The sequence below is a fragment of the Salvelinus alpinus genome, chromosome 31, assembly GCF_045679555.1.
Source record: "Salvelinus alpinus chromosome 31, SLU_Salpinus.1, whole genome shotgun sequence".
Lineage (NCBI taxonomy): Eukaryota > Metazoa > Chordata > Actinopteri > Salmoniformes > Salmonidae > Salvelinus > Salvelinus alpinus.
Window position 1 is genome coordinate 1682215 of NC_092116.1, and position 27861 is coordinate 1710075.

The window sequence follows — 27861 nt, forward strand, 5'->3', positions numbered from 1 at the left end:
CATAGTTTAATTCCAGAAATTAACGACGGCCCCCTGCTGTGATTCCTAGAGTCATTAAATATAATTTGACACTTTCGGAGAAGTTCTTGAGGCTCTGAGATAAGCTACAGAAGTGTGGGTGTGTGAGATAGCCAATGTGGGACAAATATGTATGTGCATATGTGAGTTGGTTTGTGTATCTTGGTGTGTGTGACGTGTGTGAGCACGTGTGTGTGGAGTGCATGGCAACTCCAAGGAGTGTACGGCAGGTCTCAGAGCGCATCATGACAGAATTAGCGGTAGTGACTAAAATCTGTGAGACTGCTCCGGGCGATAGGCTGTGTCAACAGACCCATCATTCCATACCTCCCTCCATTCCCCCATCACTCCTCTTATCCAAAAACACAGACCACCTCCCCACTCATCCTGGCAATGTATAACTCCTGAAGGCCACAGAAGCAGCAAGACAAAGCAAATAAAGAGAAACAGGGGCATCCCACTTTAATATCTAGCACTGATCTCCGCGACAACTGCTGGAGTTATGTATTTGAAGCAACGATCTGAACACTCTATTTCACCTACGATAAATTATGTGTCAACCGTGATATATTAGAGGTGAAATAATCTTACTGTGTGTGTACACAACTATGATAGTGTAGCCTACCACAGTCCTCCTCTAACTCCTATCATCCCTCTCCTCTCCACCGTTGTTCTGTTTCAATCTATAAACAGCATGTTTCATCCCTGTCGTCTCAGCACTCATCTTGCCTGCCTTTCAGTGAATTGGGAGAGAAATATTTAACACAATGGAGCAGCAGAATGACACTGTGAGAGTTTGGCTTTGTGCCCAAATATGTGTGGCTTAGTCAAGCGTTGCTCCGTGCCCGTATTTCATAAAGTAAATCACTTTATCTTACAAGAAGGCAATTTCATGGCATCCATTATAAAGGTTGAAGAGAGAAGCAGGGTAGAGCCGCCCCGGGTGATTGCACTGTGGGCTCCCTGCAACATGACCCTAATGGGCCCGACTGGCTGAGCAGCCAGATGGCCCAGCAACAGACAGGCCAGTGAGTGAACACTGACTTGACACACACACACACCTGGGCAGACAGGCACACAGGCACACATCCATGCATACACAAACATAGGACTCACATGTAGCAAACAAACACATAGAGATGGATAATGCATGCGTAGCGAGCACACGCAGACACTTGCATACTCTCGCAAACAGAAGGAGGCACACACACAGATGGACATACTCACAGGGACAAAAACAGAGAATGAATGCATGTTGTGCTAGCTAAAGCCATCATTTTATTTCTTAATCAACATTTATCTAAACCAGGAAGTCCCATTAAGTCCCAAAGACCAAAAGTCCACTCCCCACAGTACATTGGCATGACTCTCACCTGTTTGGCCACCTCCGCTAGCAGCAGTGTCTTCCCCGTGCATGGCCCACCGTAAACAACCAGAGGGCTCATCCCACTCTCCTTAGACGGTAGCAGATACTCCTGCACCAGGTCCAGTGTCTCGCTCTTATAATCGTAGAACGCAGAGAAGTTCTTACACAGGGACAGGTGCTGGAGGATCTCATCGTACAGGGGGTCCGTCTCTGTGTCAAAGTTCTGCTGGATCGTGGCCTGGATGATGTCCACCATATCCTCGTAGAACTGTTTACACAAGCCTTCGACGTAGTGGCTCTCCACCTCCTGGGAGTAGCCTAGCTTCATGTCGCAGTGCGTCACAGAGGAGTAGACGCGGAGGTTTGACGAGGCCACCACTGTTGGGATAAACTCATCCCGCACTTTTAAGAGACGTTCGTAGGCTTCCTGGTTACGCATGACGCGGTCCTCAGCGACGACGATGTCCATGTACTTGGCCATCTCCGGGAGCTTGGCATGTCGGTCGAAGTTGGAGATCTTGCGGATGTAGCAGACACACTTCTTGAGGAAGGCTGGCGTTTGTTTGCCCAAGGCGAAGTCCAGTTCATCCTCCAAGGCTGAATAATGGGAGAAAAACAAACATACAATCAATCAATTCAAAGTTTGAAAGTTTTGTCCATAAAGACATTTGCTATATAATGTTTCTGAGGAGTTAGGCTAACCTTGCGCTTCCAATGCCATTCTATAAAACCCACGGATGATTTGGAGTCCTAATATTGGTCAAAGTTATTTGAAAATGTGTCCCTGAAGTAGCCAGGCTACTAGATTCTGGCAGTCCCTTTTCTAAGTAGTTTGAAAAGGCGAGCACTGGGTGCTGTTGTGTGCTCCGACGCTTGTCTTCAAAACAGACACATTTTGAGGTTTGCAAGTGTTTTAGTAAAGCTGCACAGATTCTGGCAGTCCTTTGTAGCCTGTCTTTAGTCTGCGATTAGAGATGTTTCCACTATGCGGCAGGGTAGCCTAGTGGTTAGAGCGTTGGACTAGTAACCGAAAGGTTGCAAGTTCAAATCCCCGAGCTGACAAGGTCTGTCGTTCTGCCTCTGAACAGGCAGAACGTCATTGAAAATAAAAATTGTTTCTTCACTGACTTGCCTAGTTAAATAAAAAAATATGCCTTGTTTAAGGAGAAACATGGTTGACACAATCACATATTGCAGCCTTATCACAGACCCCTAAAGAGCCAGCCCTACACTGAGAGAACTTGTTATCTAGAACCTTAAAAGGTTCTTTGGCTGTCCCCGTAGGAGAACCCTTTGAAGAACCCTTATGCTTCCAAATAGAACCCACAAAGTTGTACATGAAATCCAAAAGGGTTCTACCTAAAACCAAAAATGGTTCTATCCAAAAAAGGTTATCCTATGGGGACAGCCGAATAACCTTTTTGGAACCTTTTTTTCTAAGAGTGTACTGAAACTCTGCCAGCATCTTCTGTGTGGTATCGAACACACTGCAGCGTGTGTTCGAAGCAATGGAGAGAAAAGAAGGGGAGAGCGGCTGGAGGGGAAGAGAAGCGAGTGCATGGAAACGCTGTTTGAAGCTTGGTATAGTCAATAACTGGCATACTGAATGTAGTTTTTACTTAGGCTACATAAAAGCTTTGGCTATGCCTTTGAACGAATCAAACATAAAAATCTGCATACTGGAGATACTTTTTTTTCAACGAGAAGGATTTACTTAAGATGCCCGGCAAGGCCCTCATCCCTGTCATTCGCAGGAGAAAGAGACGGAGGTATCGTGGACAAAGATCCGGGTGCCTTGTTAGGATCAGTCACCGAGAGGGTAATCTACCTTTACCAAAAATCAAATCAAATTTTATTTGTCACATACACATGGTTAGCAGATGTTAATGCGAGTGTAGCGAAATGCTTGTGCTTCTAGTTCCGACAATGCAGTAATAACCAACAAGTAATCTAACCTAACAATTCCACAACTACTACCTTATACACACAAGTGTAAAGGGATAAAGAATATGTACATAAAGATATATGAATGAGTGATGGTACAGAACGGCATAGGCAAGATGCAGTAGATGGTATAGAGTACAGTATATACATATGAGATGAGTAATGTAGGGTATGTAAACATAAAGTGGCATAGTTTAAAGTGGCTAGTGATACATGTATTACATAAAGATGGCAAGATGCAGTAGATGATATAGAGTACAGTATATACATATACATATGAGATGAGTAATGTAGGGTATGTAAACATTATATTAAGTGGCATTGTTTAAAGTGGCTAGTGGTACATTTTTACATAATTTCCATCAATTCCCATTGTTAGTTGGCAGAAGAGAAGAAGGGACAAAGAAGGGACAAAGTGGGACAAAATAAGGACAGAAGAAAAGGGAAAGGGGACATTAAGGTGAAGCAGTCCTCTAAAGACACAAAAGACAATAATACAAGAAACAACACTTCTATTGCCTCTCCCTCTACGATACGCACTTCCGGTTTGGTTTGGAGCGAGTAGTTGCATTCCGCTTTGCTCCACAGGTAGTATTACAGGTAGTATTACATTTCATTTCATTACAGTACAACAGTTTGATTTGTTTGATCTTAGCTGGCTACATAGCCGTCTTTGTATCCAAGATAATTGTGTAGTCTAGAGTAATTGTCGAGGTTACCTAGCCAGTTAGAGGTTACCTAGCCAGCTACACTTTCAAACAAAGTCAACAACGCAGCCACTGCTAGCTAGCCTATTTCACCAGCCAGCAGTACTATATCATTTTAGTCAATAAGATTTTTTGCAACGTAAGCTTAACTTTCTGAACATTCGAGACGTGTAGTCCACTTGTCATTCCAATCTCCTTTGCATTAGCGTAGCCTCTTCTGTAGCCTGTCAACTATGTGTCTGTCTATCCCTGTTCTCTCCTCTCTGCACAGACCATACAAACGCTTCACACCGCGTGGCCGCTGCTACTCTAACCTGGTGGTCCCAGCGCGCACGACCCACGTGGAGTTCCAGGTCTCAGGCAGCCTCTGGAACTGCCGATCTGCGGCCAACAAGGCAGAGTTCATCTCAGCCTATGCTTCCCTCCAGTCCCTCGACTTCTTGGCACTGACGGAAACATGGATTACCACTGATAACACTGCTACTCCTACTGCTCTCTCCTCGTCTGCCCAAGTGTTCTCGCACACCCCGAGAGCTTCTGGTCAGCGGGGTGGTGGCACTGGGATCCTCATCTCTCCCAAGTGGACATTCTCTCTTTCTCCCCTGACCCATCTGTCTATCGCCTCCTTTGAATTCCATGCTGTCACAGTTACCAGCCCTTTCAAGCTTAACATCCTTATCATTTATCGCCCTCCAGGTTCCCTTGGAGAGTTCATCAATGAGCTTGACGCCCTGATAAGTTCCTTTCCTGAGGATGGCTCACCTCTCACAGTTCTGGGTGACTTTAACCTCCCCACGTCTACCTTTGACTCATTCCTCTCTGCCTCCTTCTTTCCACTCCTCTCCTCTTTTGACCTCACCCTCTCACCTTCCCCCCCTACTCACAAGGCAGGCAATACGCTTGACCTCATCTTTACTAGATGCTGTTCTTCCACTAATCTCATTGCAACTCCCCTCCAAGTCTCCGACCACTACCTTGTATCATTTTCCCTCTCGCTCTCATCCAACACTTCCCACACTGCCCCTACTCGGATGGTATCGCGCCGTCCCAACCTTCGCTCTCTCTCCCCCGCTACTCTTTCCTCTTCCATCCTATCATCTCTTCCCTCTGCTCAAACCTTCTCCAACCTATCTCCTGATTCTGCCTCCTCAACCCTCCTCTCCTCCCTTTCTGCATCCTTTGACTCTCTATGTTCCCTATCCTCCAGGCCGGCTCGGTCCTCCCCTCCTGCTCCGTGGCTCGACGACTCATTGCGAGCTCACAGAACAGGGCTCCGGGCAGCCGAGCGGAAATGTGGGAAAACTCGCCTCCCTGCGGACCTGGCATCCTTTCACTCCCTCCTCTCTACATTCTCCTCTTCTGTCTCTGCTGCTAAAGCCAATTTCTACCACTCTAAATTCCAAGCATCTGCCTCTAACCCTAGGAAGCTCTTTGCCACCTTCTCCTCCCTCCTGAATCCTCCTCCCCCTCCTCCCCCCTCCTCCCTCTCTGCTGATGACTTCGTCAACCATTTTGAAAAGAAGGTCGACGACATCCGATCCTCGTTTGCTAAGTCAAACGACACCGCTGGTTCTGCTCACACTGCCCTACCCTGTGCTTTGACCTCTTTCTCCCCTCTCTCTCCAGATGAAATCTCGCGTCTTGTGACGGCCGGCCGCCCAACAACCTGCCCGCTTGACCCTATCCCCTCCTCTCTTCTCCAGACCATTTCCGGAGACCTTCTCCCTTACCTCACCTCGCTCATCAACTCATCCTTGACCGCTGGCTACGTCCCTTCCGTCTTCAAGAGAGCGAGAGTTGCACCCCTTCTGAAAAAACCTACACTCGATCCCTCCGATGTCAACAACTACAGACCAGTATCCCTTCTTTCTTTTCTCTCCAAAACTCTTGAACTTGCCGTCCTTGGCCAGCTCTCCTGCTATCTCTCTCAGAATGACCTTCTTGATCCAAATCAGTCAGGTTTCAAGACTAGTCATTCAACTGAGACTGCTCTTCTCTGTGTCACGGAGGCGCTCCGCACTGCTAAAGCTAACTCTCTCTCCTCTGCTCTCATCCTTCTAGACCTATCGGCTGCCTTTGATACTGTGAACCATCAGATCCTCCTCTCCACCCTCTCCGAGCTGGGCATCTCCGGCGCGGCCCACGCTTGGATTGCGTCCTACCTGACAGGTCGCTCCTACCAGGTGGCGTGGCGAGAATCTGTCTCCGCACCACGTGCTCTCACCACTGGTGTCCCCCAGGGCTCTGTTCTAGGCCCTCTCCTATTCTCGCTATACACCAAGTCACTTGGCTCTGTCATATCCTCACATGGTCTCTCCTATCATTGCTATGCAGACGACACACAATTAATCTTCTCCTTTCCCCCCTCTGATAACCAGGTGGTGAATCGCATCTCTGCATGTCTGGCAGACATATCAGTGTGGATGACGGATCACCACCTCAAGCTGAACCTCGGCAAGACGGAGCTGCTCTTCCTCCCGGGGAAGGACTGCCCGTTCCATGATCTCGCCATCACGGTTGACAACTCCATTGTGTCCTCCTCCCAGAGTGCTAAGAACCTTGGTGTGATCCTGGACAACACCCTGTCGTTCTCAACTAACATCAAGGCGGTGACCCGTTCCTGTAGGTTCATGCTCTACAACATTCGCAGAGTACGACCCTGCCTCACGCAGGAAGTGGCGCAGGTCCTAATCCAGGCACTTGTCATCTCCCGTCTGGATTACTGCAACTCGCTGTTGGCTGGGCTCCCTGCCTGTGCCATTAAACCCCTACAACTCATCCAGAACGCCGCAGCCCGTCTGGTGTTCAACTTTCCCAAGTTCTCTCACGTCACCCCGCTCCTCCGCTCTCTCCACTGGCTTCCAGTTGAAGCTCGCATCCGCTACAAGACCATGGTGCTTGCCTACGGAGCTGTGAGGGGAACGGCACCTCCGTACCTTCAGGCTCTGATCAGGCCCTACACCCAAACAAGGGCACTGCGTTCATCCACCTCTGGCCTGCTCGCCTCCCTACCTCTGAGGAAGTACAGTTCCCGCTCAGCCCAGTCAAAACTGTTCGCTGCTCTGGCACCCCAATGGTGGAACAAACTCCCTCACGACGCCAGGTCAGCGGAGTCAATCACCACCTTCCGGAGACACCTGAAACCCCACCTCTTTAAGGAATACCTAGGATAGGATAAAGTAATCCTTCTAACCCCCCCCCCCCTTAAAAGAGTTAGATGCACTATTGTAAAGTGGTTGTTCCACTGGATATCATAAGGTGAATGCACCAATTTGTAAGTCGCTCTGGATAAGAGCGTCTGCTAAATGACTTAAATGTAAATGTAATTAAAGTGGCTGGAGTTGAGTCAGTATGTTGGCAGCGGCCACTAAATGTTAGTGGTGGCTGTTTAACAGTCTGATGGCCTTGAGATAGAAGCTGTTTTTCAGTCTCTCGGTCCCTGCTTTGATGCACCTGTACTGACCTCGCCTTCTGGATGATAGCGGGGTGAACAGGCAGTGGCTTGGGTGGCTTACCATCGGTCATATTAGCCAATGTGAATGTACTGATGGTACATTCACATTGGCTCATGAGGAAAACTGATTGCTACCATAAAATAATCATAATAATTACTTAACTGATTTAACTAAAGCCTGAGAACTACTCCCCCAGTTAAATATTCTCGGCACAATTAATGGACCCAACAAACATATATTGGTTATACAGTATAGCTCAATGAACATTATTATGTGAACAAGACAACACCACAGAACTGAATAACACAAGATACAACACCCTAGTAGAAGAAGAAGAAGAAGGAAAAAAGCTAAAAAGAAAACAGACGAAGAAGAACATTGAATAAACACAGAAGAAGAAGCGAAGACAGGAGTAGCCTACATACCAGAGCAGAGGAATTTCTTGGCTTGAGGGGGCTTCATGGTGCCCTTCTCCTGGAGCTGCAGGACAGACCTACGGAAGATCCTCTTGATCTCCTCAGACACGTTCCTCCACGCCTTGTCGTTCTTCATCTTGGCTGCACTACTCGACTCCATCTGTAGAAGAGAGGGAGAGTACGGGAGTTTTTAATATTGAAATTGGCACACAGTTCCGCTTTTTTGAACATACACTATACAGAAGTATATGGACACATCTTCAAATTAGTGGATTCGGCTATTTCATCCACATTCGTTACTGACAGGTGTATAAAATCGAGCACACAGCCATGCAATCTCTATAGACAAACATTGGCAGTAGAATGGCCTTACTGAAGAGCTCAGTGACTTTCAACGTGGCACTGTAATAAGCTTCCACCTTTCCAACAAGACAGTTTGTAAAATTTCGGCCCTGTTCGAGCTGCCCCGGTCAACTGTAAGTGCTGTTATTGTGAATTGGAAACGTCTAGGAACAACAAAGGCTCAGCTGCGAAGTGGTAGGCCACACAAGCTCACCGAACAGGATTGCCGTGTACTGAAGCGCGTAGACATCCTCTGTCCTCAGTTGCCACATTCACTACCGAGTTCCAAACTGCCTCTTGAAGCAACGTCATCACAATAACTGTTTGTTGGGACCTTCATGAAAAGGGTTTCCATGGCCTAGCAGCTGCACACAAGCCTAATATCATCATGTGCAATGCCAAGTGTTGGCTGGAGTGGTGTAAAGCTAGCTGACTCTGAAGCAGTGGAAACGCGTTCTCTGGAGTGATGAATCACGCTTCACCATCTGGCAGTCCGACGGACAAATCTGGGTTTGTCAGATGCCAGGAGAACGGCTACTTGCCTGAATGCATAGTTCCAACTGAAAGTTTGGTGGAGGAGGAATCATGGTCTGGGGCTGTTTTTTGTGGTTCGGTTTGACCCCTTAGTTCCAGTGAAGGGAAATCTTAACACTACAGCATACAATGACATTGAAGATGATTCTGTGCAAAAGTTTGTGGCAAAAGTTTGGGGAAAGCCCTGTCCTGTTTCAGCATGACAATGCCCCCGTGCACAAAGTGAAGTCCATACAGAAATGGTTTGTTGAGATCGGTGTGGAAGAACTTGACTGGCCTGCACAGAGCCCTGACCTCAAATCCATAGAACACCTTTGGGATGAATTGGAAAGAGAGCCAGGCCTAATCGCCCAACATCAGTGCCTGACCTCACTAATGCTCTTGTGGCTGAATAGAAGCAAGTCCCTGCAGCAATGTTCCAACATCTAGTGGAATGCCTTCCCATAAGAGTCAAGGCTGTTATAGCAGCAAAGGGGGGACCAACTCCATATTAATTCCCATACATTTGGAATGAGATGTTTGACGTGCAGGTGTCCACATACTCCTTGTTATGTAGTATATATAGTAGATTAAAGAATACATAGCTATCTCAATTGGTAAGCTATTGATGTTGGTTTTGGATGGTAGTCTTAACAAAGCCAGAGACCTATAGAAGTTGGCAAAAGGAAGACAGTTGAGTTGGTAAATAGTAGAAACTGTTGGAGTTGTTTTGGCCCACGGCAAACCGATGCAATATAGTGCATTATCTCCACAAGCTGAAATGGACCACAGAGACACACTATAGTGGAAATGCAATCTATACCTGCTGATCCTATTGTGTTTGTTTTTGTGTCTAATACCCTAGAGCTACAGTAGACATGCCTGGAGAGAGGAAGTCAATGATATTCATGAGAGAAGATTCCAGGATGCCAACCCTGCTGTTTTTCTAATTTCCCTCCAACCTCCATCCAAGAGGGAGCGCTGCATTGAGTGACAAAAGCGCTAATGTTTAGCTAGCTTTCACAGCATGCTAACCTAGCACACAGTGACACAGGCACTAACATTTAGTTAGACAAAGCAGCTGTAGTTACATGGTGACTGTTACACAGGTATACACAAATGTTTAGCTAGCCACTACAGCATATGTAATATGCTTACCTTATAACTAACTTGCCTAGCACTGTAGTTAAATGGACAGGTGGATATCTGCAGATATGTTTACTGCTAGTCCCAACTCACAGTAATTTTACCAAGCTTTTGAGTCTTTTAAGAAAATAAAGGGTGCATCTTTATAGCTCTCATAAACTTTCCACGAGGCCAACAAATTCTAACGGGGGCAGAAAGTTGAAGTTGAAAAGTTTTGTATAAAAGAAAGGTTGAGAGTTGTTGACAAATGACTTTTACTAGCTAATTTTACTGCTGCTTTAAAAAGCAATTTGTGACTGTGAACCCAAGGACATGTGTTCAAGCATAACATTTGGCTTAGACAAAAACACAGCAGAAAAGTTCCCTATTCCAATGTGAATATGATACTGAAGAAAGTTTTGGCTGTCCGTAAGGATGTTTCAGTATCTTGGGTAAGTCTAACTGAGACCTACTCAGTTAGTCTTTGCCATGATCCAAGTGAAACTGGCCACGGCCCACTCAACTACCATTCCAGAACAACTGGGTTAGGCTCTTGGCATAACGTTCTATTGATTTAAGGCCGAAGGGTTCAGGGTTCATCTTACTGAGTTTTTGTAGTTCGGGCTTTGGGTTTAAAGTAGTAGGGTTTGGTGTGGCAGGGTTTGTGGTAGAATGGTTCAAATCTTACTGAGTTCTGGAAGTTCTTCAACATCTGGGCTTTGGGTTTGAGGTAGTAGGCTGGTGGCACGGCATTCTCGTCTCGACAGTACCACTCCTCCAGGATGTGTGTGTCTAGCCCCGCCTCCACCGCCGCATCCAGGATCCTCTCAAACTCTGGAGCTTCCACTTCCCCTGGAACGCGGATACTGCCATACTTCTCCCCCACCAGCCCCTATGAGCAAGGAAAGAACAAGGAATGAAGGTAGGAGGGAAGAAAGATGGAGAGAGGTAGAACGGTCATCATCATCACCACTTGACATTCTATCATCATTGGTTTCAAGGTTCATAGGTACACTCAATCTCGGAGTATCTTTGAGACTATGATTATGATTTTCTGCACAGCCTTTTGCCTTGAAGTGCTTATTGTGTGAAGGCATCCAGCCAAACAGGGAGACAATGACAGTATTTCATTAGTGTGTCTTGTGTGTACCGGTCTGCTCTGTCACCCGAGGCTTCGAGTTCATAATTGTTTCTGTTTTATTTTCTTCCTTTTAGAATGTGAATTCATAGTACACGGCTAGACTGAAAGGCAAACAACTGGGCAAAGTAAATGGTCATGGCGAAGTGCTGAGTGTATCAGAAATGTATTGTATTTGCTATTAATTTGTCTGTGGTCTTTGGCAGTGTGTGGGTAGCTGCTTTGAATGTAAATTAATTGTATGGAATGGAATAATGGAGTATGGATATGTCTGTTGGTACAGAGTGGAAGACAGCTTGGTGATTTAGAGCATTGGGCCAGTAACCAAAGATTAAAGGTGTACTGTTGTCATGAATAGCATAATCTTCATCATTATCATCTTCAACAGCAACACCGCCATTATCACGATGATCACCACGGTCTCCCTATAATAGTATGGCCAGGGGTACAAAATTATATAAAGCCACACTGCTCACACATGCTTGATAGAATAATAATGTTTTATTTCATCTTACTTTCTTTGCCTATCACACTGAAAGAATCTGCACCAGCTCATTCTCGTTCTTATCACACAGAACCACACTTCTCAATATGCTTTTGAGCGACGACCAATTCATTACCATTACCATTATTAGGAACAATTACCAGTCGAGGCTTGCTGTGCAGAATCACACGCATGCGAGGAGAATGGGAGCAAAAGCAGAACATCACTGGAAAGCATAGCGAATATCCAGCTGATCCCTACTACAGTACTACGCCTTGAGTAGGAACCACACACTGATACCCGCGGGGCAGAGAGAAGGGATGGAGACGACTGTGAACTCTCTCAAGCAAAAAATGATGTCAGTCTGCCGTCGGCAAAGGCACATCAATGCCAGAACGCGACTTTGCGATCCTGGCATAGTGTAAGATCAGCTCTATCTCTGACAAATGCCCTTTTTGAGGAAAAAAACGAATCGATATCAAATTAGTGGCTTTTCTATGTGTTTTCTATACATGTGACTTATTGTACAATCAAGTCTTTTTGATGAATAAAACTGACCAAGATCCAATTAGTGGCTTGTATTTGGGTTTGTTTCCTGTCTTTTCTTGGGGAAACAAGTTGGAGGTACAGCGAAAGACAAATTAATAGGGTTTGGCTAGCTATTTTTTCTACCCAAACCAATTTCGATTCGGGGCCCGCTGAACAAAATGGAGGCAGTTCCCCTGAAATTGCCTGGCAAGAGATCTGAGGGAGAGAGTTGAGGTATGTCAGCTGTTTCAAGACATGAAAAAAAGTGACAGTCGTACATAGACGCTGACCGAGATCACAACAAACTCCCTGACATAAAGGGAATGGAACGTTTCAAAAAAACAGCGTGAGATGAGATACATTCTCCTCGTTAGGAACTAATGACAGTTCCAATCAGAACCCTCCATCAGCTGTTTTCTTTAACGGAGCCAGAGTACGGCAGAGCTTTTTGTGGGAACTGCAGATCAGTTTGTCATTTGGGGGATGGAGACATCTGGGAAAGAGCTGAACTAAGCTTAGACAGAGTGAGAGAGATGGAAAGAGAGAGATTGAGATAGAAGGAGAGAGAGAGGGAGAGTCATTCTCTGAGCTGCTGACAAAGTCTCTGCCTTGCAGGGACAGCAGGAAAGGACAGGATGGGTGAGTGACTGCAATTGTGTGTCTGTGTCATTGGTGGGTGGGTGGATTGGTGTGTGTGAGAGAGATTAGAGAAAGTTTACACATACAATGTCAGCAAAAACACTACAGCAAATATTACAAATATTACAGTACACAGAAACACTACAATAAAAACTACAGTATACTGCAATCTGCAAAAACACTAAATTAATTACTATAGTATATACTACAGTTATGGTACTACAGTATTTATGCTATGGTTATCTGTAAATACTACAGTACACTACAGTATATACTTTAGTATTTGCTGTAGTGTTTTTGCAGACTTTAGTCCTCAAAAACAATACAGTGAATACTACAGTTAAGTCTGCAAAAACACTACAGTGAATACTACAGTAAAGTCTGCACAAACACTACAGTGAATACCATAGTATTTTTTCATGTGGGTTGGCCCTTTATGTACTGTTCTGTCCTGTCACACACACTTGCACAGATGCCAGATGCAATCCCCTCTCCCTTTCTCCGACTCCCTCTCTCTTCCCTCGCTGTCTCTCACTTGTACCTATCTCTATGTACATTGGCTTCAGAAAGTATTCACACCCTTGATTTTTTCCACATTTTATTGTGCTACAGCCTGAATTTAAAATTCATTAAATTAAAGAAGAAAACCTTTCACCGGCCTTCACAAAATACTCCATAATGTCAAAATTAGTATAATATTTTTTTTTTAACACATTATTTAAAAATGAAAAGCTTAAATATCTTGAGTCAATAAGTATTCAAGCCCTTTGTTGTGGCAAGCCTAAATAACTTAAGGAGTAAAAATGTGCTTTACAAGTGACATAGTAAGTTGCATGGACTCACTCTGAGTACAATACTAGTGTTTAACATGATTTTTCAACGACTAAGACCAAAGGTGTTTTTCCATTGCCTCGCAAGGGCAACTATTGGTAAAAAAAAATCAGACATTGAATATCCATTTGAGCATGGTGAAGTTATTTATTACACTTTGGATGGTGTATCAATTCTCCCAGTCACTACAAAGATAAAGGCGTCCTTCCTAACTCAGTTGCCAGAGAGTTGCCAGAGAGGAAGGAAACCAATCAGGGATTTCACCATGAGGCCAATGGTAACTTTAAATAGTTACAGAGTTTCATGGCTGTGATAGGATAAAACTGAAGATGGATCAACAACATTGTAGTTACTCCACAATACTAACCTAATCGACAGAGTGAAAAGAAGGAAGCCTGTACAGAATAAAACATATTCTAAAACATTAATCTTGTTTGCAACAAGGCACTAAACTAATACTGCAAAAAATGTGGCAAAGAAATTCACTTTTTGTCCTGAATACTAAGTGTTATGTTTGGGGAAAATCCAAAACAACACATTATTGAGTACCACTCTCCACATTTTCAAGCATAGTGGTGGTTGCATCATGTTATGGGTATATTTGTAAACGTTAAGGACTGGGGAGTTTTTCAGGATAAAAATAGAAATGGAATGGAGCTAATCACAGGCAAAATCCTAGAGGAAAACCAGACAATGGGAGATCAATTCATCTTTCAGCAGGACAATAACCTTAAACACAAGGCCAAATCTACACTGGAGTTGCTTATCAAGAAGACAGCAAATGTTCCTGAGTGGCCGAGTTACAGTTTTGACTTAAATCTACTTGAAAATCTATGGCAAGACCTGAAGATGGTTGTCAAGCAATGATCAACAACAATTTTGACAGAGCTTGAAGATTTTTGGACATACCCAGAAAGACTCACAGCTGTAATTGCTGCCAAAGGTGCTTTTACAAAGTATTGACTCAGGGGTGTGAATACGTACTGTATGTACATGAGCTATTTCTGTATTTAATTTTCAATAAATGTGCAAATATTTCTAAAAGCATGCTGCTTTTTACTTTATCATTATGGGGTATGGGTGTGTAGATGAGAAAAAATATGAGAAAAAATATATATTTAATCTATGTAGAATTCAGCGTGTAACACAACAAAATGTGGAATAATTCCAGGGGTATGAATACTTTCTGATGGCACTGTATGTTCTCCCTTACTCTCTCCTACAGCCTTCCCTCTCTTCCCCTCTTTCTCACTCATCCCTCTTTCTCCATCTTCTTCCTAGGGGTGGCAGGTAGCCTAGTGGTTAGTGCGTTGGGCCAGTAACTGAAAGGTTGCTAGATCCCTGAGCTGAAAGGTAAACATCTGTCATTCTGCCCCTGAACAAGGCAGTTAACCCACTGATCCTAGGCCGTCATTGTAAATAAGAACTTGTTCTTAACTGACTTTTAAATATAGGTTCAATAAAAAATGACAAATAAAAGCTCTCCCTCCTGCTGTCCCTGGCCACAGTTTCTCTGGATAACTTTATCACCCAGCCTGCCTGCCTTATCATGAGAGCATTACGTGTTTGGAACCTCAACAGCTACTGTAGAGTAAGGCACCAAGGTGGACAGACTGAAGCTTTTGATGTTTTTATGGAGGGAAGGAGGGTTGGAGGGAGGGAGGGATGGAGTAGAACGGAAGGGGGGGAGAAGGGAGCAAGAAGGCGGCCCAAAGGTTTGGGAAGGAGAGCTTTGTCTCCTTGCACTTAACAGCCAGCTTAATTGTGTAAAGTGACATAGAATGGGATAAAAAAAGTGATTTTTAGCTACACTGCTCTTCCCTCAAATGCTTGGGAGGGTTTCACTCCAGTCTATATGTACTCTGGCATTCGAGGTGTGGAATACACACTGAATAAGATGGGCTGTTATAGGAGACACCATAAATGAAATCAACAAATCAATGAATAAATCTGGCTATAAAATCGCTCTCTATCAAACTTTTCCATTGTGCTGCACATTACGTTGTGAGGGGAAAGGAACAAATACATTGGTGCTATTGGGATACAGGAGATCAAATGTATACATGGGACATCTGAATCAAGATGTCATGGAACTAGAATAATCTATCAGAAGAATCACAATAAAGTGCTACTTCATAGAGATTGGTACAACATCTATATAACGTTGAGCGTTTGATGACAACCACTTTGATGCCATTCTTCATATTAGCATTAGTCATCTTCACTATTCACTGGTTTCAACAGCAGGCGTTGGGAAATCCCCTTCTGAAAATGCCGTCTTATCGCCATGGTGACTGGGATCTGTGATTATATCTGATTATGGGGTTTTCCTATTTACCGTCTTTTTGTGTTAAAATGGCTTCCTCATGCCATCGACCTGGGAAACAACTTTCTCAGAATGCAAGTCTACAAACAGGCATATCAACTTAACACTATATCATGTAGACTGAATGGGAGGATACTGTTGTGTAAGAAAGCTGTGTTACAGTGTTACTGCATTTCACGTATAAAGGTAGCAAAACAGGAACAACAACTGTACTTAGTGAATGGATATGTTGTATGTCCTTGTGCCGTTCTGAAAGAATCATCATTTTACATATGGGAAATCTAGAAAAACAAGTCATGCCTCAATGTCATGCTTAATCTCTGGTCAATGACACCATCCCCATGCCAACCAACCCCTGCAATTTCCATGGACACCTACTTTATTGCGCCGACAGGTTGACAGGTTTGAAAAATCCCAGACAGGTGTGCTTCTGTGTGGGTGTGTGTGTGTGTTTGTGTGTGTGTGTTTAGTGGCCGTGTAGTGCCACCTGTCTTATCTGTGAGGATGTCATAACCATAACAGATAACACAGCACCCATCATACACTGTGTAAACAGTATGGATCATTGACAGAGACATCATTTTATGGTCTATGACTATTACACCCCTGTAGAGTAAATATGACATTGTAAAGGAATGTTATCTAACAGTAAAGTGCCAATAAAACCCTAGTGTTTGTAGACAGTAACATTATGATATTGTGTATACTGACAGAAAGATCATGGGAAAAGGAGGAAGGCAATGAGGATTTCAAAGCTTCTCTGGTCCAAACCCATCCACTGTGGACAGACACAGGAGGCAATGCTGAATCCATCCAGCGGAGGAGTGTGTGTATCTCTCTCTCTCTCTCTCTCTCTCTCTCTCTCTCTCTCTCTCTCTCTCTCTCTCGCTCTCTCTCTCTCTCTCTCTCTCTCTCTCTCTCTCTCTCTCTCTCTCTCTCTCTCTCTCTCTCTCTCTCTCTCTCTCTCTCTCTCTCTCTCTCTCTCTCTCTCTCTCCCTCGCTCTCTCTCTCTCTCTCTCTCTCTCTCTCTCACTCACTCACTCATTTGCTGCACTGCTTGGTACATATGCTGGGAATTGTGTGAGTGTTGCGAGTGTTGTGTAGAGTTAGATATCTTGTTTTTTCTTTTATGTTTCCTTTTCTTGGTGCTATCTTTTTTTTCTTACTATGCATGATTAAGGTTATCATGATTTTTATTTAGTTGTTGTGGTAGAATTAAGTATATTGTTTTTCGTGTCGAAATTACCCTGGTTTTTGCGGGGATGGCGAACGACATGGGGACGCCGTCCCTGTCACTTCGGCACGGCTTTAGGTGTGTTACTGAAGCCACTGTCACCGTGGAGGAGTTTCTGGTCGCCGTAGGAGAAGGTAGGATATGAGAATGTTGCTTATGAGTCACGGATGAATAAAGTGGTGGTGGTTTTTCTTAAAGAAGAGCGCCTTGTTAATCGTATGGTTGAGCAAGGCGTACTTCTTAAAGGAATGTTTATTCAAGTTACGCTGCTTTTTTCTCCGTCAACAAGGGTAACGATTTCGAATGTACCACCGTTTATTCCCAATGAGCTATTGGAGCGCGAGTTATTGCGGTTTGGGAAGTTCGCAAGTTCAATTAGATTGTCCTGTTGGGTTGCAAACACCCGGCTTTGAAGCAGGTTATGTCGTTTCGGCGACAGATGTTTATGTTTTTGGACTCACCGGAGCAGACTTTGGAGTTATTGTTTAAAGTCAAGTATGACAACAGACTGTGTATGGCTTATGCTACTTATTAGGACGGGTAGTCAACGGTGTTTTGAGTGTGGTGATGTTGGCTATAAGCGACATGCTCGCCTGAAAAGGGAGAAGGCAGAGCGAGGGGCGCAGGTGGTCCTCGTAACGCCTGGGCTCACTGATGTAGGGAGAGGTGGCCGACAGCGGTAGAGCAGCCACAAGCACCTGTTGCTGAGCAACACAAGTAGTCCGTGTTGAGGGCACGGAGTTGCAACTTGTACCAGAGGGAAATGTTATGCAGCAAAAAAATATTGTTGTAGAAGGTAAGGATGGATCTGAAGAGCCATTTCCTCAGACTGGTGAGGTGGTGCCCAGTACGAGTGCTGGGGTACAGGAGGGGGTTCATGTGGAGCTAATCTCCCAGGTAGTGGAGGAGATGCCCACTATGAGTAATGGGGTACAGGAGGGGGTTCAGGTGGGGCTAGTCTCCCAGGTAGTGGAGGAGATGCCCACTATGAGTAATGGGGTACAGGAGGGGGTTCAGGTGGGGCTAATCTCCCAGGTAGTGGAGGAGATGCCCACTATGAGTAATGGGGTACAGGAGGGGGTTCAGGTGGGGCTAGTCTCCCAGGTAGTGGAGGAGATGCCTGGTACGAGTGATGGGGTGCAAGTGGGGAGTGTTGAGAGGGATGTGGTAGAAGGGAGTCAGGGGTCTGTGGCCTCAGTTGAGGAGGATCAGGAGAAGGATATGGATATCTCTATTGATAAGATAGCAGCTGGTGACAACTCAATTTACAATCTAGAGGAGGTAAATGGGTTCCTGGATCAGACTTTTGGGAAATCTGTCAAATTGGCAGATTTTTTTGATGTTGATAATTTGTGAGGTCACCTGCGATGTTACAGAAGACGGTGGGGTTGGACCAGTTGAGTGAGAATAAGCGTTTTCGCATGAGGAAATGTGTTAATGCTGTCACAGCATCAAAAGGTAGCGGGAAACGTGGTCAGGTTAAGAGATCATTTAAATAATGAAGATGATCATGCATCATAGGGTGTATTTTTTCTCTTTGGTTTCTCTGTGGTTTCTTCTGCTTTTCCTTTCTCTTTTCTATATAGAGGTACTGAGGGTAGGTTCTCTCAATATTAATGGAGGAAGGGACAGGAATAAGAGGGTTTAGGTATTAGAAGTAATAAAACAGAAAAGGCTTAATATAGTTTTTCTACAGGAGACACAGTGATGAGGAAAATGAGGTTGACTGGGGTATGTGGTGGGAGGGGCAGCATAATCTCAGCCATGGTACTAATTTCAGTGCTGGGTTGGCAATTTTGTTTTCCTCAGGCTTAGACTGTGGTATCTACAACAGAGATTGTCAAGGGACGGGTTTAATTGGTCAAGGTGGATGTTATGGGTTTTTTATTAGTTTTTTTGAATGTTATTGCTCCTAATGAGGGTACAGAGCGTATTGCTGTATTTGATAAAATAAAGGAAACCTTAAGACACTGTGACCAAGAGGGGTGTATGGTTTAAGGGGGGGACTGGAATTTTACAGTAGATTTTACTGTTGACCGCACTGCTGAAGAACCTCATCTGCGGTCAGCCACTTGCCTGTCTGGTCTATTAACTGAGTTTGAACATTCTGATGTGTGGAGAGTAAGGAATGCAAAAGTTAGGCAGTACACATGGCTAAAAGTTAATGAAGGTCGTGTCAGTGCAGCAAGGTTAGACAGGTTATGTGTATCTTAGCTCTACTGTAGTAGGGTTGGAAGGTGTGATATTACTCCTGTGGGTTTCTCTGAACACCATATTGTTACTGTTGATATTCACTTGTCCTGTCCACGAAGGTCATCACCTTACTGGTATTTTAATGTTAAGTTGTTACATGATGTCACGTTTTGGGAGGGTGTAGTGGAGAAAGTGTGTGCCAGACTGTCAAGGTGGAAATGGGTGCTACCCCAGCTGTCTTATAGGGGAAGGGTACTGGTAGCTAATAATCTTGCTGCCTCTACCCTGTGGCACAGACTAATGATTTTACAGACACCGGGGGTCTGAAACAAGCGCTTCAGAGGACCCTTGTCAATTTCTTCTGGTCTGGACAACACTGGATTAAAGCTGCAGCCCTGTACCTGCCACTGCACGAGGGTGGGCAAGGCCTCTCTCTCTCACTCTCACTCTCTCTCTGCTGGGAGTTTCTGGTGTGGAGGGCTCTGCCCTAACTAACTTTCTTGATTATTTTCTTGGTCTTTGCTTTCAATTTTATTTTCTATTGTGGAGGGTTAATGTAATATTTCTTTTAGCGGTATCCACATTTTTTTCAAAGTTAGGGTGGAAGAGGGCAGAGTAAGTTTCCTAGGGTTTGGATGGTGTGGTGTGCATGATGGCTTCTCAGCCTAGCGCGGAGGAGACGCTGTCGATAAGGCATGGATTCAGGTGTGTTCCTGAGAACGGAGTTAAGGTGGAGGAGGTTCTGCTCGCGGTTGGTGAACAGGTAGGAGCTGTCGATAAGGCATGGATTCAGGTGTGTTCCTGAGAACGGAGTTAAGGTGGAGGAGGTTCTGCTCGCAGTCGGTGAAGAGGTAGGAGCTGAATTTATACATTCTGCTTCTAGAATGAACAAAGCTGTGGTTGTGTTCATGAAAAGAGCAAATTTGGTTGGTAGGCTAATTGCTAGTGGAATATTTGAATGATGTGTGTTGGTGCCAATTTCACCTCTCTCTACCCCTTCGACAAGAGTGGTAGTTGCAAATTTGCCTCCGTTTATTACGGTTGATCAAATCAGGAAAGAGCTGAGTTGTTTTGGTAAGTTTGCTAGAGGTTTTCGTGTACTGTCGGCAGGTTTTCAGGCAGATGCCGTTAAGCACGTTGTTTCGTTCCGGAGGCAAGTGTTTATGTTTCTGAATAACAATGAGCAAGAGCTAAATGTGCATTTTAAAGTGAGGCATGGGGAGGGGCTCTATGCAGGGTTTGCCAGCACAGATAGTCTACGGTGTTTTGAGTGTGGGGATTTGGGGCATAAGAGCTTTGCGTGCCCACATAAAGGCCATAGACAAGGTGAGGGTACAAGCGCTAGTGGGGGAAATCGAGGTCAACGTGCAGGGAGTAATGAGATGCAGACAGCAGAGGCTTGGCCTAGTCATGCCAGGGATGGTGGTGTAGAAGAGGCTTGGCCTAGTCATGCCAGGGATGGTGGTGTAGAAGAGGCTAGGCCTAGTCATGCCCGGGATGGTGGTGTAGATGAAGCTGGACCTAGTCAGGCTAGAGATGGTGGGGTAGCTGAGGCTGGGTCTAGTCATGCTATGGATGGTGGGGTAGCTGAGGCTGGGTCAAGTCAGGCTAGAGATGGTGGTGTAGTGGAGGCTGGGTCTAGTCAGGCTAGAGATGGTGGGGTAGCGGAGGCTGGGTCTAGTCAGGCTAGAGATGGTGGGGTAGCTGAGGCTGGGCCTAGTTATGCTATGGATGGTGGTGTAGATGATGCTGGGCCTAGTCATGCTATGGAGGGTGGTGTAGATGAGGCTGGGTCTAGTCAGGTTATACTAGTGGATGAGGAGAGTATAGTGGGGAAGTGTAAGAGAATGGGAGGGGGTGTCAAGCGGAAAAGGAAAAAGGTTGTGGTCAAAGGCACCATGGAAATGTTGCCTGTTGCTGTGCCGGACGCCCTGACCAGAGAGGAAGGGCAGATGGTCAGGATGGGAGATAGAGATGAGGAGGAAAGTGAGTGTGAGGAAGAGGATGAGGAGTTATTTTTTTCGGACTCCTCTTCAATGGGCCCGGAGCTGATAGCCAGTCAAGCAGAGGGGTCAAAGTACACGTTGAGAGAACTGACAAGGTTCCTGAATGAGACCAAGGGGAAAAAGTTAATCTTGAGGCTTTTTTTTCCTGATCCGAGAAAGTTTGTAAGATCAGTACAACATGCTATGAAAAATGAGGGGCATTGTGTCCTCTCCCCCAGGAAACGATTTAGGTTGAGGAAGTGGGTCACAACAGTGAGTAAAGGTTTACCTTCAGACACTGTTTAGATGTATATTTTCTTTCTGACACTGTTTTTTTTTAGCTTTGCTATTGGTCTCTTTCTTTGCTGGCTTTTCTTCCACTTCTTTATGGAAACTCTTAGGTAGGCTCGCTCAATATAAATGGCGCCAGAGATGCGGGAAAGAGGAGTGTGTTGGGTGAATATGTAAAACTAAAAAAAGATCAGGTGTTGTTTCTGCAGGAGACACATAGTGATGTGGTGAATGAAGTCGATTGGGGGCTCTGGTGGAAAGGGGTAAGTCTGTTGAGCCATGGGACAAATTTTAGTGCAGGGGTGGCAGTAGGCTGCTTGTTGTAAAAGCAGAAATTAACAACATGGGTTTTGTCTTTATAAATGTGTACGTGCCTAATACAGGGAGAGAGGGGGGGTTATATTTGGGAGTCTTAGACAGGAACTCTCACAGGCAGCGCCTGAGGAGACACTGGTGGTCGGAGGGGACTGGAACTGTACAATGGATTTTACAAGAAATGGGGAAGAGCCTCATTCAGTGTCAGTGGGAGTGTTAACTTCTTATGGCTGAAGGGGCAGTATTGAGTAGCTTGGATGAAAGGTGCACAGAGGTGCCCATATTAAACGGCCTGCTCCTCATTCCCAGTTGCTAATATATGCATATTATTATTCATATTGGATAGAAAACACTTTGAAGTTTCTAAAACTGTTTGAATTATGTCTGTGAGTATAACAGAACTCACATGGCAGGCAAAAACCTGAGAAGTCGCACTTCCTGTTTGTATTTTTTCTGGAGGTGCCAATTTTCAACCAAGCTCTCATTGAAAACAGAGAGATATTGATGAGTTTTCACGTCCTACGGCTTCCACTAGATGCCAACAGTCAATAGAACTTTGTCTGATGAATCTAATGTGAAGGGGGGCCGAAGGAGACAGGAATTAGTGAGCTCTGGCAGGAGGTGTTCACGCATTGAACACACGCGTTCACGTGATAGGCAGCTCCGTTCCTTCGGTCAACTGAAGTCGATGAAATTCTCCGGTTGGAACGATATTGAAGATGTATGTTAACAACATTCTAACGATTGATTCAGTACATCGTTTGACATGTTTCTACTGACTGTAACGGAACTTTTGGACATTTCGTCACGTGATAGTGGACGGCAGTGGACGCGCTTTGGGTTTTGCGTTTGGTAAACATGTCCAAAGTAGCTAATTTGACATAAATAACGGACATTAACGAACAAATCAAGCATTTATTGTGGACCTGGGATTCCTAGGACTGCATTCTGATGAATTCATCAAAGGTAAGGAAACATTTATCATGTATTTTCTGGTTTCTGTTGAGTCCAACATGGCGGCTAATTTGGATATTATTCTGAGCTCCGTCTCAGATTATTGCATGATTTATTTTTCCGTAAAGTTTTTTTGAAATCTGACACAGCGGTTGCATTAAGGAGAGGTATATCAATAATTCCATGTGTATAACTTGTATTATCATCTATATTTATGATGAGTATTTCTGTTGAAACGATGCTCCCGGAGGGAGACCTCCGGGGCTGTGCTGGCTAACAGGGACACTGGGGGACACCGCAGCGCAGCCTGGGAGGGAGGCAGTGGGAAAGACTGGGGAAGGAGGTGGGGCGTGGATCTGTGAGTCATGGAGCTGGGAGACAGTGGAGGGTTAGATGTGTCTGTTCTGGTTTTCCTTTTGTGGCGGGATTTGGACGCCTAAGTTTATGTGAGTGAGAAAGAAAGTGTTTGTGTGTGTGTGTCAGTGTGTTTGTGTGTGTGTGTGTCAGGTAGAGCGTGTGTGTATAGAGTTCTGTATTAGTGTGAGATCCTGCATTATAACATGTGTTCTTACTGTATCCCAAAATACAGTCACCACTACATATTCTATTCTCGCACTCCACTCATCTAGCAGTTTTTAGGTCATCAGCTTTTCACTTGTCTGACTCAAAGTAAACATAAGGAGAATCCACCCAAAACCCTTCATTCTCGGGCGACAAACACAAACCAGAACTGGCAACTGCCTCTCTGACTACACGTCTGCCACTGATCAAAGAAAGTGTATCAGTCAGTCACTTACGAGGATGGAAAATATGTCTCTCGGCAACATTATCACAATAACCAAGGGACAACATCTGTCAAGCGTTCATATCTATAAATGTATCTCTCCCTCTATGTGAAAGTAGAAGCTTGGGCAAGGCTGGGTCCTTAGAGTAGACACACTGATCTAAATTGGTATTCCCACTCGGCGATGATAAACCGTTACCTGAGAGAGGGTTCTAATACATCCTAAAAAAAATCAACTGCAGAGAGACAGATTGCATGGAGGTGCATGCGTGTGTGTGTGTGTGTGTGTATGTACACACTGCTGGTGTGTGTGTGAGTGCTTTATGTGTACACAGTGCTTCTTCAAGCTAAGGAGTTAGGCCTCTCAACACAGTTATTGAGCCACCCGAGAAAAACCAGAGCTAAGAAATAACTGTAATTTTCACTAAAAGTCGGGTGATTGCAATAGCACATCCACAGGGCAAGCTGTCAAAAGTGTGTGTGTGTGCGCTGTGTGTCTATTCTATCCTATGATTAAAGGCCTCCTCTCCAGCACATACAGAGCCTCCTCTCCAGCACATACAGAGAGGCCTCTCTATATTCCCTTCCACCCACACACTCCTTATCTTATGACTGGGCTTCCGAGGGATGCTATGTGTGTGTCTGACCTTGTGCGCATGCACGTGTGTGTGTTTCCATTTGTGCATACTCTCCACTATGTGTATTCATGAGTGTGTGTGTCTGTTATTGGCCAGGTTCAGCCAGGGATAAAGTGGTTAAACAGATCCTCCTGGGTTGATATTAATGCATGCAGAGAGCCACACAGGACTTTTCATTTCTGAAGAAGAGACTCATCTCTGGGAAAAGCATCATCTCAACCCCCTTACCTTGGTGGCTATTACAATTTGAGAGGGGGCAGAGGGAAAAATATCAAACAGAGAGAGGGAGGGGAAGATGGAAGAAAGCAGAGATGAAGTGATTGAGAGATGTAGAGAGGGGCAAGGAGAGGGAGAGAGAGAAATAGAGAGAACAGAAAGAGAGAGAGATAGATGAGGGAAAGAGGAAAAGCACAGAGACAGAGTGGTTGTAGGGGCAGAGAGATGAAGATATAAGATATGTAAATTAAAAGAGAAGGGGTAAAAAGGTAGACAGAAAGAGCCACTGGGGCAAGTCCACTATCCTACCACCTCTCTCTGTTCTCTGACCCTAATTACAATCTCATCCCTTCCATCAAAATGACTTACTCGCATTTACTGTTGAAGTCGGAAGTTTACGTACACTTAGATTGGAGTCATTAAAACTCGTTTTTCAACCACTCCACAAATGTCTTGTTAACAAACTATAGTTTTGGCAAGTCGATTAGGACATCTACTTTGTGCATGACACAAGTCATTTTTCTAACAATTGTTTACAGACAGATTATTTAATGTATAACTCACTGTATCACAATTCCAGTGGGTCAGAAGTTTACATACACTAAGTTGACTGTGCCTTTAAACAGCTTGGAAAATTCCAAAAAAGGATGTCATGGCTTTAGAAGCTTCTGATAGGCAAATTGACATCATTTGAGTCAATTGAAGGTGTACCTGTGGATGTATTTCAAAGCCTACCTTCAAACTCAGTGCCTCTTTGCTTGACATCATGGGAAAATCAAAATAAATCAGCCAAGACCTCAGAAAAAAAAATTGTAGACCTCCACAAGTCTGGTTCATCCTTGGGAGCAATTTCCAAACGCCTGAAGGTACCACGTTCATCTGTACAAACAATAGTGCGCAAGTATAAACACCATGGGACCACACAGCCGTCATACCGCTCAGGAAGGAGACGCGTTCTGTCTCCTAGAGATGAACGTACTTTGGTGCGAAAAGAGCAAATCAATCCCAGAACAACAGCAAAGGACCTTCTGAAGATGCTGGAGGAAACAGCTACAAAAGTATCCAAATCCACAGTAAAACTAGTCCTATATCGACATAACCTGAAAGGCCGCTCAGCAAGGAAGAAGCCACTGCTCCAAAACCGCCATAAAAAAGCCAGACTACGGTTTTCAACTGCACATGGGGACAAAGATCGTACTTTTTGGAGAAATGTCCTCTGGTCTGAATAAACAAAAATATAACTGTTTGGCCATAATGACCATCGTTATGTTTGGAGGAAAAAGGGGGATGCTTGCAAGCCGAAGAACACCATCCCAACCATGAAGTACGGGGTGGCAGAATCATGTTGTGGGTTTGCTTTGCTGCAGGAGGGACTGGTGAACTTCACAAAATAGATGGCATCATGAGGAAAATTATGTGGAAAATTATGTGGATATATTGAAGCAACACCCGAAGACATCAGTCGGGAAGTTAAAGCTTGGTCGCAAATGGGTCTTCCAAATGGACAATGACCCCAAGCATACTTCCAAAGTTGTGACAAAATGGCTTAAGGACAACAAAGTCAAGGTATTGGAGTTGCCATCACAAAGTCCTGACCTCAATCCTATAGAAAAAGCGTGTGCAAGCGAGGAGGCCTACAAACCTGACTCAGTTACACCAGCTCTGTCAGGAGGAATGGGCCAAATTTCACCCAACATATTGTGGGAAGCTTGTGGAAGGCTACCTGAAACGTTTGACCCAAGTTAAACCATTTAAAGGCAATGCTACTAAATACTAATTGAGTGTATGTAAACTTCTGACCCACTAGGAATGTGATGAAAGAAATAAAAGCTGAAATAAATCATTCTCTTTACTATTATTCTGACATTTCACATTCTTAAAATAAAGTGGTGATCCTAACTGACCTAAGACAGGGAATTTTTACTAGGATAAAATGTCAGGATTTGTGAAAAACCGAGTTTATGTATTTGGCTAAGGTTTATGTAAACTTCCGACTTCAACTGTATATATTCTTGAGTTAATTCGGGAGATGGTAACTCGTTAAAAAACGTATCCCGTTGTGCCCCACATTCCTAATGAGTTAATTGTTACATGATTCATTTAATATAGTTACAATTAAACATAGTAGGTAATTATTCGATAAATAACAGTCATCACATTAATGTCACGTCACGACAACAGTAACATTTAATTCTCAGCAGGGTGTAATGGACAGGGCTGTTATATGAAGGCTTATAAAGACTTATTAAGATGCTTATTATACCCACAACAAAACATGGACCTGCGGAGGTCTGGAGGCACTCCTCTAGTAGCTTCATCCTCAGACGCTGCAGGTCCGGACTGTCCCATTCCTCTGGGTCCACCCCCCAGTACAGGTCTACCACCTGCAGAGGAGAGATTGTAATACATTACATAAATAATCTGTATATTACATATACAGTATGAACTCAGTGTCCCGTTCACAAGGTACTTGGACTTAGATCCTAGATAGTTCTCTTTGGCAAGTACCAGTAATCATTTGGACCAGGGGTTTGCAGTGTTTTCACCACAGTTATAGTGTAGATCAGGTTCACATAGACAATCCGATTCAGACAATCATATTGCACATGAACAGGCCAATAGAAGAAGAGTGAAAAGAATAGGTAGGTGTTTCCACTCCATCATGAACATTGAGTGCAAAGGTTGCCAATCTCCTATGTTGACGTGAGACATAGAGAACAGTAGAGTTAGAGCACAGAAAAAGCAGGAGGTTCACCACTCGAAACCTGACAGAGATCTGTTTGCCACTATTTGTGTCACACCCGAGGATTAGTAAATGGCCCCTGAACTGATTAGGGCCTCTGACACACACATACGCACACACACGTACACATGCACATACACGCACACAAACAGAACAGCGCCCAATTGGCTCTCAAATACTCTCCCCATGCCTGAGATTCCACTCTGTCACCCAGGAGGACATGCGGAATGGAAAGCTGACAGAAGGCATCTGAAACACGCTAGGGTGTGTGTACGTCTCTGTGTGTGTGCTCTGCCAGGGGCAATCTCCCAAGACACATTTGTCAAAATCAGTGTCGCCGGCGCGGAGAACTCTGAGTGCAAACACGCAACATGGGAAATCTCCTCTGGATGGAGAGAATGAGGGAGGACCACATAAACGATTGTGGCCAAGCTGCAGCACTTACATGCTGACCAAACCGGACACGCGCGTGTGCATCTAGATTTTGTACCCCCTCAACAGACACGATCAGGACACGCAGGTTGAAATATCAAAACAAACTCTGAATAAATTATATTAATTTGGGGACAGGTCGAAAAGATAGCTAGCTTGCTGTTGCTAGCTAATTTGTCCTGGGATTTAAACATTGGGTCGTTATTTTACCTGAAATGAACAAGGTCCTCTACTCTGACAATTA

General features: G+C 44.6%; 1 protein-coding gene across 1 annotated transcript in view; it reads right to left on the bottom strand.

The window, feature by feature from the left end:
- LOC139561354 (NACHT and WD repeat domain-containing protein 2-like) overlaps positions 1-27861 on the bottom strand; it is a 66755-nt gene that overhangs the window by 8184 nt on the left and 30710 nt on the right. Inside the window, exons 3-6 of the mRNA XM_071378384.1 lie at positions 26710-26826; positions 10575-10778; positions 7916-8066; positions 1392-1981 (exon numbers count right to left, since the gene is read on the bottom strand). Coding sequence (XP_071234485.1) covers positions 1392-1981; positions 7916-8066; positions 10575-10778; positions 26710-26826 — 1062 coding nt within the window. The remainder of the gene's footprint in view (positions 1-1391; positions 1982-7915; positions 8067-10574; positions 10779-26709; positions 26827-27861) is intronic.